The 12,532-nt window shown below is 41.8% G+C and overlaps 1 protein-coding gene across 4 annotated transcripts in view; it reads right to left on the minus strand.

Moving 5' to 3' along the window:
- RBM33 (RNA binding motif protein 33) overlaps window positions 1-7,359 on the minus strand; it is a 95,658-nt gene extending 88,299 nt beyond the window's left edge. For all 4 annotated transcript variants that reach the window (XM_054991869.1, XM_054991868.1, XM_054991870.1 and 1 more), the window contains exon 1: window positions 7,184-7,359. In XM_054991869.1, the coding sequence (XP_054847844.1) occupies window positions 7,184-7,223 (40 nt within the window). In that variant the 5' untranslated portion in view covers window positions 7,224-7,359. The remainder of the gene's footprint in view (window positions 1-7,183) is intronic.
- Between the last annotated feature and the right edge of the window lie 5,173 nt (window positions 7,360-12,532).

Genomic DNA, 12,532 nt, shown 5'->3' on the forward strand with positions numbered 1-12,532 from the left:
ATCAATTCTGGTGATTTAAACCTTATGCAAATCCCAGAGATCACCAACCAATCAGAGCCCTTGGAACTCCACTGGATGGGAGGGGGTGAGCCAGCCTCAGCTTAATGAGATACTTTTCCTCTTCTGATAGGGCTTTTAGTGGCTGTGGAGAACAGTGAGAGCTTGGTCAGGGTTTTTATTTTGGCTTTTAGTTAGGATTTGGGTCAGGTTAGGGTTGCCAGGTCTGCTGGAGCTCAAGTTAGGGAAGGAAACTTTTCTTTAGTGCAATAAATAAGCACTCTGTTAAGGATCTGCCAGTTCTAGCTTTTTGTGCACAGGGCTCTATGACCAGGATCTCTGTGAGATAGAAGAGTGGCCTGGACTATGAGTGCAAGCCTGAAGCTTTGGTTAACAGGCTACATTGGACCTTAATTGCTAAGGAACTTCCTCTGGAGAAAAAGGACTCCTCTCAGCATTTTTGTGTCTTAATCCATGGGGAGAGGGGAGTATAACCTCTGGGGAGTGCAGTTGAGAGCCAGTTGTACCACCTTTATTATATTACACTGTATTTTCTGTAAATAAATATATGTTTGTTCAATTCCATAGGAGCCTTGTTGTCAAGTCAAAATAGCTGTGTGAAGGAGGTTATATTTACCACACTATTAAGTGCCATACTGTTCATGGAGCTTCACAAATAAGAACCCTTTAGGAAACACAATACTTACATACAATCAACAAGGTAAGTAAAGCTTGTCTGTCCTGTTTTACGGATTGTAGGCTGCTGAGAGGGTTTAAACAAATAGAAGCGGATGCTAGAGTGTGGGATTTGCATAGCCATATATCCAGAGGTCAGTTCACCACAGAAGTCCACATCGTCTCTCTTCTCTCCTTCCCCCATAATGGACTAGGATCTGGGAGATCCAAATTTGATTCCCCACTCTGTCATGGAAGCTCACTTGAGCCAGCAACACACTCTCAGCCTAACCAACATGGCAAGGTTGTTGTGAGGGGGAAAAAAGAGAAGCTCTTGCACCCACAAGAGATTAGAAGATTATTATTTATTTGAAAGCTATATTGCTTATTTGGGTGCTAGTAGACTTTGGACTGTGATATTTATTGATACTTATAGACTGGCCGTTGCCTTATTATATGAGAGGATCTGAAACTTTGTATAATGCTTATTGGATATCTATTAATGAATTTATTGACTTAGAGCACTTGAACACTTTGCACTTTCATAATTTATATATAGTCCCCTCACATTAGTATTGTTGCATTCGTTTCTTTCTTGTATAATTCCCCAGGTGTAGTTTTCTACTCTTTCCCCCAGTATTTTCCTTGGGGAAGGCTTCTTTACAGTTAACCATTCGAACAGCAGCATCGTAAAGGGGTGCAGCCCATACCTCCATTCAAGGAGCTGGCATTTCCAGCTGTTGCCAGTGACAGGATGGGTAGGAGATGAGAGACAATTTGGCCCACCTAAGCCTCTCACAAGAAGAGGTTATCCTCAAGAGTAGGCAAGCAGTCCTTACTGGGCCAGTGCACACTTAGTGGAAGACAGCTCAAAGATGACTGCCTGGATGGGGGTTCAGAGCATGCAAAACACAGTTGGAAAGTCATGGCTGTGCTGCAACAAGCCAACTGGTGGATGAAACCAAACTTGCAGCTGGACCAAGAAGGATTTGGGGGGAGGCAGGGCTGCCATGGAGGAGAGCACAGGGGAAGGCAGAAGCCTGCCCAACCTGAATGGATTCAAGGACCCCTTGCAATAACTGCATGGCTGCCCAGGGGTTCCTGACCCACAGGTTGTTTCATAACACATTATAGTTCAATATTATGACATTTAGCATAATATTCAAACATGCTGGCAGTACTACCTACTGTGATCTGAGGCAGTTTCTGTCCAAATACTACAATTACTTTTGTTTACTACAGAATTGTTGTTTTTATTTTCAACTTTTATTTTTTCCTCCTCAGATGGAAAAAATTAAATACATATGTGCTATGGTAGCACAGAATGCATAAGTAGCATAGGATGCAGCAGTTCACATCTCTCTCAAGTATTGGACATACTTACATTCTTATAGAAAACAAAGATACTAACATTTTAAAATTCCATAAATATACCACATAATAGAATTGTATATGCTAAGTTATAAATAATACATTTTATGTTGTTCAATCAGTAAAGGTAGTTTAGGTTTGAAAGGAAAATGAAGTACTGCATATATTTCAATTTTTCCTAACATTTCTATTTCTTTCATGGAAAAAAATGTGTTTTTTTCCTCATGGCTTCAAAATATCCTGATTTTATACAGCTCTAGTCTACTTAATTATTTTACTAGAATCTGAAGCCCAATGCATTCTAAATTTACAAAGCAGACGTGTACTCTGAATTATCTCTGGAGTTCAGAGGCACATCATTCTTAGCTTCAGGATTATGTTAAAGACCTTTCTTTTCCAAAATGCCTATGAATTATTTATGTGAAGTGGTACGTACTGAAGTTGAATATTTGATAGCTATTTATTCAATTATGCTTTAATCAGTGTTTCATGCTATCTTTATGTGGTTTTATTATGCACAGTTTATGTTTTACTATGATGTAAATCACCCTAAGGACCCTTTTTCATTAAAAGGCTGGCTAGAACCACGATAAATAAATAAAAGTTGTTACCAGTTAAGGTATAACAGCAGTCAGTTAAGTAATCACAAGTAGGGATGTTTCAGAATTGCCCTCTTCAAATTCTCCCTCCAACCCAGATTTTAGGATTCTAACCTCTTCATGGCTGTGTTCTGTTTCACCATTCTTCCATCTTGCATTTTTGGTATTTATCATGATAGATTTGCACTTGTAGTTTGTTACTGCCACAGTTCTCGCTTGGTTCCCTAAGTTCTATCCACCATCTACTTAGGCATGCCATGCACACAAGCAATCATGCACATTATAACACCAGGTAATGGAACAGTCCATCCCTGATCTTGAATACACACATTTCCTTAAAAACTCCAGTGTCAAGGTCCAGGCCAGTATCATTTACAAAAATACCAGCAGCCAACAGGTACCAAGTCTATATAGTCTACAAATGGCTAACCAGTCAATTTTCACTACACATTTTCTCTCTCAACAGCGATGAACCTAGTAGCATGTCATGCTTTTAAAGATGCCGTAGAAACTGCAGCAGTACCTTTAACATAATTAGGTGAGTAGCCATGTTGGTCCGCAGTAGAGTGGCACCTTAGAGACTGACAAGACTTTTGAGAGTCAGAGCTCCAAGCTTATACTTTGAAAATCTTGTTGGTCTCTAAGGTACCACTGAACTAAAAATCCAGCTGTTCTACTTTTGACATAACATGGATAGAGCTTGTTTAATCTCCTTCAAACAGGTCCTATTTTAAACATTAGATGAGAAATACAGTAATGGAGTGTGGCTGTGTAATGTCTAAAAGCATTCAAATTTCCTTTATCATAAAATGAGAGAGTGAAAGCTACAAACACAGCTTTGATTATGGTGCCCCGTATTTTATTTATTTATCGTCAATCCTTTTCACTGAGAATCAAGATGGATTACACAGTGTTAGAGAAATCAACAGAGTAAGATACCTGAAAGGCAAAGTAATAGGACTAGGATTGCAGAAATTTGAAACAAAGCTTAAGTAGCAGACATGATAGGTTAACAATCCCCAAAAATCAAATTGCGTATGTGGCCACACTACTATACACAGTAGTGTGACCCACAGCACCATTCCTTCTATTAGAGCACCTTCTTGAACCATTGTACTGTAATAAGGTTCTGATGCCTTTATAAAGACAACCTCCTGAACAATTCTGTTTCACAGAGTCTGCAGAATGCCAGCAGTCCTGACCTTCTCAGGCATGCTATTCCACAAGGTTTGGGTCTCAACAGAGAACGCATGTATAGGTGATGTTGCTCATTTACAGGACAGTAGTTGCAGAAGGCCCCGTCAGATAAGTGAAGCTATCATGGCAGGGAACAGGAGACAGCCTTGTCCTCTCGCGGTCCTCTCGCCCCTTCTGTTTAACATCTATGTGAAGCTGCTGGGTGAGATCATCCGTGGTTTTAGGGTAAAGTACCATCAGTATGCCGATGACACTCAGTTGGACATCTCTACCCTGGATCTCCCCAATGATGCCCTTAACGTGATGTCCCGGTGCCTGGAGGCCGTACGGATCTGGATGGGGAGAAGCAGGCTCAGACTCAACCCTTCCAAGACCGAGTGGCTGTGGTTTCCGGCGCCCTGTTATAGCCAGCTGGTTCTATTGCTGACTATTGGGGGCAAGATTTTGGCCCCCCCCGAGAGGGCTCGCAACTTGGGTGTCCTCCTGGATGCGTGGCTGTCGTTAGAAGATCATGTGTCGGCCATGGCCAGGGGGGCTTTTTATCAGGTTCGCCTGGTTCGCCAGTTGCGTCCCTTTCTGGATCGGGACGCCTTGCGCACAGTCACCCATGCCCTCGTTTCCTCCCGTCTGGACTACTGTAACGCTCTCTACATGGGCTCCCCTTGAGGACCACCCGGAGGCTACAATTAGTTCAGATTATGGGAGCGACACGGCGCGCCCATGTAACACCTCTCCTGCGTGAGCTACACTGGCTTCTGGTGATCTTCCAAGTGCGCTTCAAGGTGCTGGTTACCATCTTTAGAGCATTCCATGGCTTAGGGCCTAGGTATTTACGAGACCGCCTGCTGCTACCGATAGCCTCCCACAGGCCAGTACACTCCCACAGAGAGGGCCTCCTCAGGGTGCCGTCGGCCAAACAATGTCGGCTGTTGACCCCCAGGGGGAGAGCCTTCTCTGTTGGGGCACCTGCCCTCTGGAATGAATTGCCCCCGGAGACCCGTATGGTCCCTGACCTACACACCTTTTGCCGTGCCCTTAAGACGTTATTATTCCAACAAGCGGGGCTGGCCTAAATGTGTTTTACTTGAGTTGTTCTGTTCTGAGTTAAATTATCCAACATGTTTATATTTTATATTCTTACTGTTTTATATTTGTATGTTTTATTTTGGCTGTACACCGCCCTGAGTCCTTCAGGAGATGGGCGGTATAAAAATTCAATTAAAGTTAAAGACATAAGGGTCTAAGGCCTCAATGGGCTTTGTATGTGATAGTCAGCACCCTGAATTGAGCTAATGACGTGACTACAGAATGAGCGTAAAGTGCATGCTCTACTTAGCTCCTGAGAGTAGTGTATTGCAGCATTTCATACCAATAGGAGCCTCCAAGGGCAGACCTATGGCTCTAAAGACAGATGTCCAAGCAACACAGTGAGGAGAGCACTGCAAGACTCAAGGACTGTACAAGAAATTTCCATGATTTTTAAAAAATAAATAGAGACCTGAACCAAGGAAAGATGACAATGGGCATGAGCTAAAGTTAAACAAGTCTAATGCCAACAATGAAAAGAGGGAGTCGTGTATTCCAAACCCAAGAAATCAATATAATTTCAAGGACAGTAAAATTATAAAACCCTTCCAAGAAACACAAAAATTTAGTTGGGAGTTTTCTTGCCACTGATTCATATCTACAGCTCTTTGAGTATCATGAGTCTCTGCCTGCAGATACAATGGGTACTGTAAAAATTATGGAATATTCAAATAAAGTTTTTATCCATAGCATAAAAGAAAATCAACTCAATCTGTAAGAAGTTCATTTGACAAATGTGAAGAAGGGCTACATCACTGAAAGATGCTTTGGACATTTCTCCTCCACTAATTTTTTATTTTACAGGAAGACTGCCTAAAGAAATATGAGTAGCAGCAACACTTTTAAGATACATAAAACTGTAAAGAATCCTAAATATAAGATCAATCTGATGAGGACTTATTTCTACTAAGCCAGTGAGATCCAGCAGTGTCAGACTAAGATCTTGGAAACCCAGCCATGGAAGCTTGCTAGATGACCTTAGCCCAGTCACACACACAACCTAAAGAAACTCACAAGATTGTTGTGAGGACAAAACTGAGAACAATGAAATTTACTATGCATCACCATAGGAGGAAAACACTAGGTAAAAATAAAGTAAGCGGACAAACCTCCACCAAATTTTCTATCAAATCTTATAAGCCTCACAGTGACTTGAACCCTTCTCACAGTGCTAGGGGAAAAATAAAGCAAGAGTAAGCATTTACAAATATACTGGATTTGTGGTCAATGCCTTTTCTTATGCAAAAGCCTATTCTGGATAGAGGACAGTGTGTTAGAGGCTTCACTCACACTTGCCTTTTCCTAGAAAAATAACTGTGCTAGTATACTGCTGCAATAATAAGCGATGGCCTTACACCAGGACTGTGAACTATTTCACGAGACAATTTTATTCCACCGCATCTTCAAGAAATTGCAAGCCTCCTCTTTGTTTCCTGTTTCTGTTGACATTCCATCCCACGTAAACACTGTCCCTGGTATTCCCCCATTCCGGCACGCGGCATCTTGACAACTTGCCTTGACAGCTCCTCCCCTTCCGTATATATTATTACCGCGTCTCCAACCTCCCCCTCTACATACACACAACCTTTCCTTCCAGTCCCTCAAAATAGACCTTCGCACTTCTAGGAATATTTCCGCCCGCCCCGTCCTATGAAACCTGCGCAGTCAGCAACCGCACCGGCGCCCAGACTCAAGCCCCGAGACCGGCAACAAGCCCAGGTCCTCACGTGCTGCCTGCCCCTCTTGGACAGACACCCCTCCATCTAAAGGAGAGACAATCTCGGGCCTTCAAGGCCAACATCCATCTTCACTCGGGTTGCCATCTCTGGGTTGGGAAATCCCCGGAGATTTTAAGGGGTGCAGCCGGGGAGGGCGGGATTTGGGAAGAGCTGCAGCTCAGCGAGTTAGAATGACTTAAGAGTCCCCCCTCCCAAGAAGCCATTTCCTCGGAACTGATCACTGTGGCCTGGAGATCAGTGGCAAATCCAAGAGATCTCCAGGTCACACCTGGAGGTTGGCACCCTTATTTCTCCATCCATTTCCTTTCGCCCTCCTCCTTCCGCGTACCCATTCCTGAAGCGCCGCTCCCCTCTCCCGCCCCCTTTCCATACAGACACCCTCCGGCGTATCAGGGGCGCTTAGGCCTGCCTCCCCTCACGCCCCACAGGCAAACCCACTCCCTTTCCGCGGCCTGCCCGCAGCTCCTCTCTCGGCCCCGATAACCGCGCCCCCTTGCACTGCGCGGCCGGGTCCCGTACCTGCGCCACCGCCGCCGCCACCTCCCAAAGCACCTGCCATGGCGCCCGGTTTTGCGAGGGCCTACAGGGAACGACGAAAGACGCTCCCGCTTGGAGCGACCGCCGAAGGCTGTCACCGGTTGGCGCCGCCGCCGAGCACAAAACTAGCACAACATGGCGGCCGGGGGCTGAGGAAAGAAGCGGGGAGTGGGGGCGAACGTCGCCTCTGAGGCCGCGTTGCACTGTGGGATAGCGGAGGTCTCTCCTGATTGGTCGCACGGCCTCACTAGAGCAACATGCCGCTTGGCGGGCGCCTGCGCAGAGTTGAAAGTAGGGCAAAAGTGGGAGGGGGAGGGAGTGGAGTGGTGACGCAACGCGATATAAGCGCATGCGCAAACCTTTCTTTAAAAAAAAATATCCCCATTATTGACAAACGTCAGGGCTGTGAAGCGCACGCGCCGATTGGAAAACGGGGCGGAGAGTGAAAGCTGATGATGGAAATTAAAGGAGGCACGGAGCATGCGCCAAAAGAATTCTGGCGTCCGGGATTGGGTCTTTTCTTCCGCCAGAACATAGACAATCGAATCAAAATAAATCTTTATTGTTCTTCTGTGTGCCAAAAATGCATTTTTGGCTTATATACCACCTTATTCTTTCTACCTGCACTATTCCCTTGGATTTTATAAAAAGCCAAGCTGTATTATCATTCATTATTATTATTTATAATAGTAACGTGAACTTAATAAGATGCCAGTAGCAAGACTTGTCTAGCAATCATACAAATGTTTCCTGTCTGCCCCCCTCACTCCATTTTAGTCTTCCTGTCCGTCCTATTCAGCAGCCTCTGCTTTGCTTTGGGGGATAACGGTGCAGTCCGTTTCTCTGGTCTAAAGTAAATCACGGAATTAGACTGAAATAGCTATTTGGAATACACTTACTCTGAGTGAAATGTTTGAAGCGTGGAAAGAGGTGCAGTTGATTCTAATGCCTAACTTTAAAAAGATTCACACGGACGAAACCATGTAAGTGCTTGGAGCGCGGAAAGAATTTCAGTAAGATCTCAAGCCATCATCATCACCCCAGGGGAGACCCCATATAAATGCATGGAGTGTGGAAAGAGGTTCACTAACAGAACAAATCTCACTTCTCCCTAAAGCAATCATGCAGGGGTGAACCCACGTAAATACTTAAAAGTGTGGCAAGAGGTTCAATTGCAGCACAAGCCTTACTGTTCATCACAGAATCCACTGTAAAAGAGAGATCACACAAATGAAGTTTATTTATTTTATTCTTTCAGCAAAGAACGAAGGAATTTTTAAATTTTATTTTACAAAATTTCTACCCTGCTGAAATGATTTAAGGTTGTGTATTTCTTTAAATGCTCGGTATGTTACAGATGAGGAACAGGGGTGAAAGTGAGGGATGAGCTAGTGAGATGATTGGTTGATGACTGAGAGTATGGGAGGAGTTGAGAAGTGTGAGGGAGTGAAATCTGATTGGACAGTGGCTGCACTCTGGAGGAGGAGTGAACTGTGTGTGTGTCTGAGAGAGAACATTCAGTCTGGGCCAAGCAGACCACCTGTGTGGAAGTCTGAGGGGATTCTCATTCTAGTTCAGTTAGGCAACCTGTGTGGAAGCCTGAACTGTGTGTGTGTCTGTGAGAGAATATTCATTCTGCCTAAAGCAGGCAAACTGTACGTGCGCCTGACAGAGAAAGTCTATGTATGAGAGATTGGTCTAGCTAAATCAGGCAAGCTGTGTGGAAAGACCTGAATGAATCTGTGTGGTTTATTCTCTGTGAGTTTATTCTCATAAAGGCCAGTGATGAAAAATTACTTTGTGTGACTGATCCTATGTAAAGCCTATGTAAAGAAACAGATTTAAGAACAGATCTTTGAAACCATCAAGCTTAAAGTGTGAAACCAATACGCTTCATTTAAAAATAAAAGTTTCATTTGTGTTTTTGTTCATCCCAGAGTCTATGTGATTCCTATATATCCCATTCCTATCCTTAGGGCAGCGTAGTCCCACGAAAGAGCCTGATGCTTCGGCACATTATTCAGCGGGAAATTTAAATGAACTAGTTTGGAATATAATTCCTGGTGGCAGCATTATCTATCTACCCAGAGATAGATAGATAGACAGACGGACGGACGGACGGATGGATAGATGATAGGCCTTCACAATCCAAAACCTTTCATTAAAAAGACAAAAAAATACATGAATACAAATATAATTTACATGCATATAAATAAAATTACAATAAAATGCATTTTACCTAAAATGTAAAAAATAAACAACATTAAAACCAAATGGTTTCTAGCAGCTTATAAGACAACCATCTGTATCAGGTGTTTACTCTCCTAGTTGCCACAACTGCCCTTATTTTCCTAGCAGCCAGGGCATAGAATGCCATCCTATTCGAAATAAAAGGGTCTGTGTCTGAAAGTATAAAATTTAGTTTATCAAAGACAGAAGATGGAGACCAGATAAAATATTTGCCAGAAATTTTCCCCTTCGTTCCTGGTATAAGGGAAAAAAGAAGAACAGGGTTAAAAGCAAAATCTAATTTCACGATAGAAAGGGAGTCATCATGATACCCGCCTTTCTGTCCTCAGAAGGACCACCAAGGCAGCTAACAAATTGAACAACACTTCATTAAATTATCATTAGATATTGGAAAAGCTTTTGATTCCTTAGAAACATCTTTCTTAGATGAAACATTACATTATATGGGCTTTGAAGATAACTTTTGTCAGATAATCAAGACAATTTATTCACAACCCAAAGCACAAATTAAAATTAATGGAATAACATCAGAAAAAAATATATCAGCATAGAGGAACAAGGCAAGACTGCCCTCTTTCACCTATATTATTTGCAATAGCATTAGAACCTTTAGCAATAGCAATAAGGGAAAATACTCAAATTCAAGGAATTACATTCAAATCAAATACTTATAAACTCAGTATATTTGCAGATGACATGCTATATATTACAAATCCTTCAATATCATTGCATTATTTATCAGAAACGTTAACATTATTTGGTCAAATTTCTGGTCTAGAGGTAAATTACACCAAATCAAATATACTTCCTTTAAATTTAGCAGCTGTAACCCAGTTCAAAATTAAACAATATAATTTCTGATGGAAACCAACACATATAATCATATTTAGGAATAATCTTACCATCTGATCTTAATCAGCTTTTAAAGTTGAACTACATAAATATAATTTCAGAAATAAAAACAGAATTAAACAATTAGAATAAAAACAGCAAACATGGTATGACATATACCATTTAATAAAATCCTTTATACTCCCTAAATTAATTTTTCTTTTTTGTGCAATACCAATATTAATTCCACCAAACCTTTTTTTAAAAATGGCAGACTTTGTTTAATACATTTTTGTGGCAGTATAAACATCCAAGAATCACTTTTACAACACTAAGGGTAAAGAATATATAATGAGGCTTTAATTTTCCGGACATTGGTTTATAGCAAAAAGCAGTTTGATTAAAAATGCAATTTATATAATACAAAATGAAAATCAAACTGTCTGGGTTAATCTTATGCAAAGCACACAACAAAATGAGTCTATTCAGGATCTGTTGCCGAACAAGCAAAATTTACAGTCCTCAAGTACTAAACAAAATATCTTTTTTACAGCTATCTTAAAAGTATGGGATGCTTATAGAAGCAAAATTATTCCAGAACTTTCTAGGTTTTCTTCCTTTTTATCTCAGAATTGGTTTCCTCCTGTTACCGGAACTGGTCTTCTTGTGAGTAAGAGAGTTTGAGGGGGAATTAGCAGGCAAGGAAGACAGCTATATGGGAGGCCGGTAACTACGGGATCTCGTTCACTAATGTTTACCGGGTCCCTTCCGAAATAGCAAACAAGGTTGATGCTTAAGTTCAAATAACAATCTTTTATTAGAAAGAAAATGCATGCACATACACACAGAAATGCGAGGGGAAATGGTTACACATACACAGAGTCCTAGGAAGCTAGCCAGAAGTTGGGATAGAGAGAGGGGAATATGTATATCTACCTATCCTGAAGAGTAGTCCAGTCTGCGGGAGAAGAGAGTAGCTTCAAACACCAGCATTCTCGGCCAGGAGAGCAAGAGGCTTAGGGCAAACCTCAAGGGAACAGCGCTTTGGATCCAGTAAGAGGCTTAGGGAAGTGACCCTAAGGGAGCAGCCAGGAAGCATGCACAATTTGAATCGGCCAAGGCACTTCTCTTATAGAGTAAAACGTGCCCTGAGGTGGGATGGCCAACCTAGCTGTTGGAACAAAGACCCCAATGGTCAGTTCCTGGGAGTAACAAAAGGTTTGACTACCTTGATTGGTAGCTGCCGCAGCATGTGAAAGAAAATGCAAAACTTGTCCTGACTCTGCACAATAGGGCAGTTTGTTAATGAAATCTACCGGAGCTAAGTTGATGAATTTAGTTGGGGAATGTACCTTCCCAGGAATGAACTGTAAATACTTATGAATGCCATTTGATTAGCTCCTCAATCAAGGACAGCAGATCTCATCACGGAAGGAGGGAAAGGAATGTGGGGATGACTCTGCGAGACCTTTGTTGCACTGGACTCCTCCTGGATCTGGAGAGACTGTAAATCCAATCACCACTGATCACCCCGCATTCCTATGCGGCATTCCATTCCTGCCTGGGTCTCCTGGGCAGGACTCAGCAACTGTTAGCTGGTAGTCTTCTGGATGCAATACAAGCTGCCATTTTAATTCCAGAGGCCTGGTGCCATTTAATATCACACGCAGCCATGTTGAAATGGCTATTAAAGATGGCGGAGGCCGGGCCGACTGCTTACACTCCTGGACAGTCTCCTACCTTTAGTAACAAGTGGAGACAACATAATATAACATGGTTAATAGATATTGCCTCAAAAATGGATTACTTGATAAATCAGAGTTAGAACAGAAAATTCATAGTAATATTTCATGGTATATGTACCTACAATTAAAGAATCTAGCTATCCATATAAATCTAAAAGATATCATGAAAGAAACAAAGACCTATTTGAACTGATAAATAAAAGAATCTTCAAATAAAGGATTCATTTCCAAAATTTATAATATCTTATTACAGATTATCAAACCGAAAAGCTTACGTTTTCAAATAAAATGGTATCAAGACTATGGTAATATACTATCAACAGAATGATGGGAGACAATATGGTCATCTAATTTACTCAATTCATCAACAGTAAATATAAAGTTGCAATCATATCAGATATTAACTAGATGGTACCTTACTTCCAAAAAATTAGCAGCCATATATTCTAAAAGATCACTATTATGTAGATGTGGAACTTATTTACATTGTTGGTGGAAATGTTGT

This window comes from Eublepharis macularius, chromosome 11 (assembly GCF_028583425.1).
Source record: "Eublepharis macularius isolate TG4126 chromosome 11, MPM_Emac_v1.0, whole genome shotgun sequence".
In the NCBI taxonomy this organism is placed as follows: Eukaryota; Metazoa; Chordata; class Lepidosauria; order Squamata; family Eublepharidae; genus Eublepharis; species Eublepharis macularius.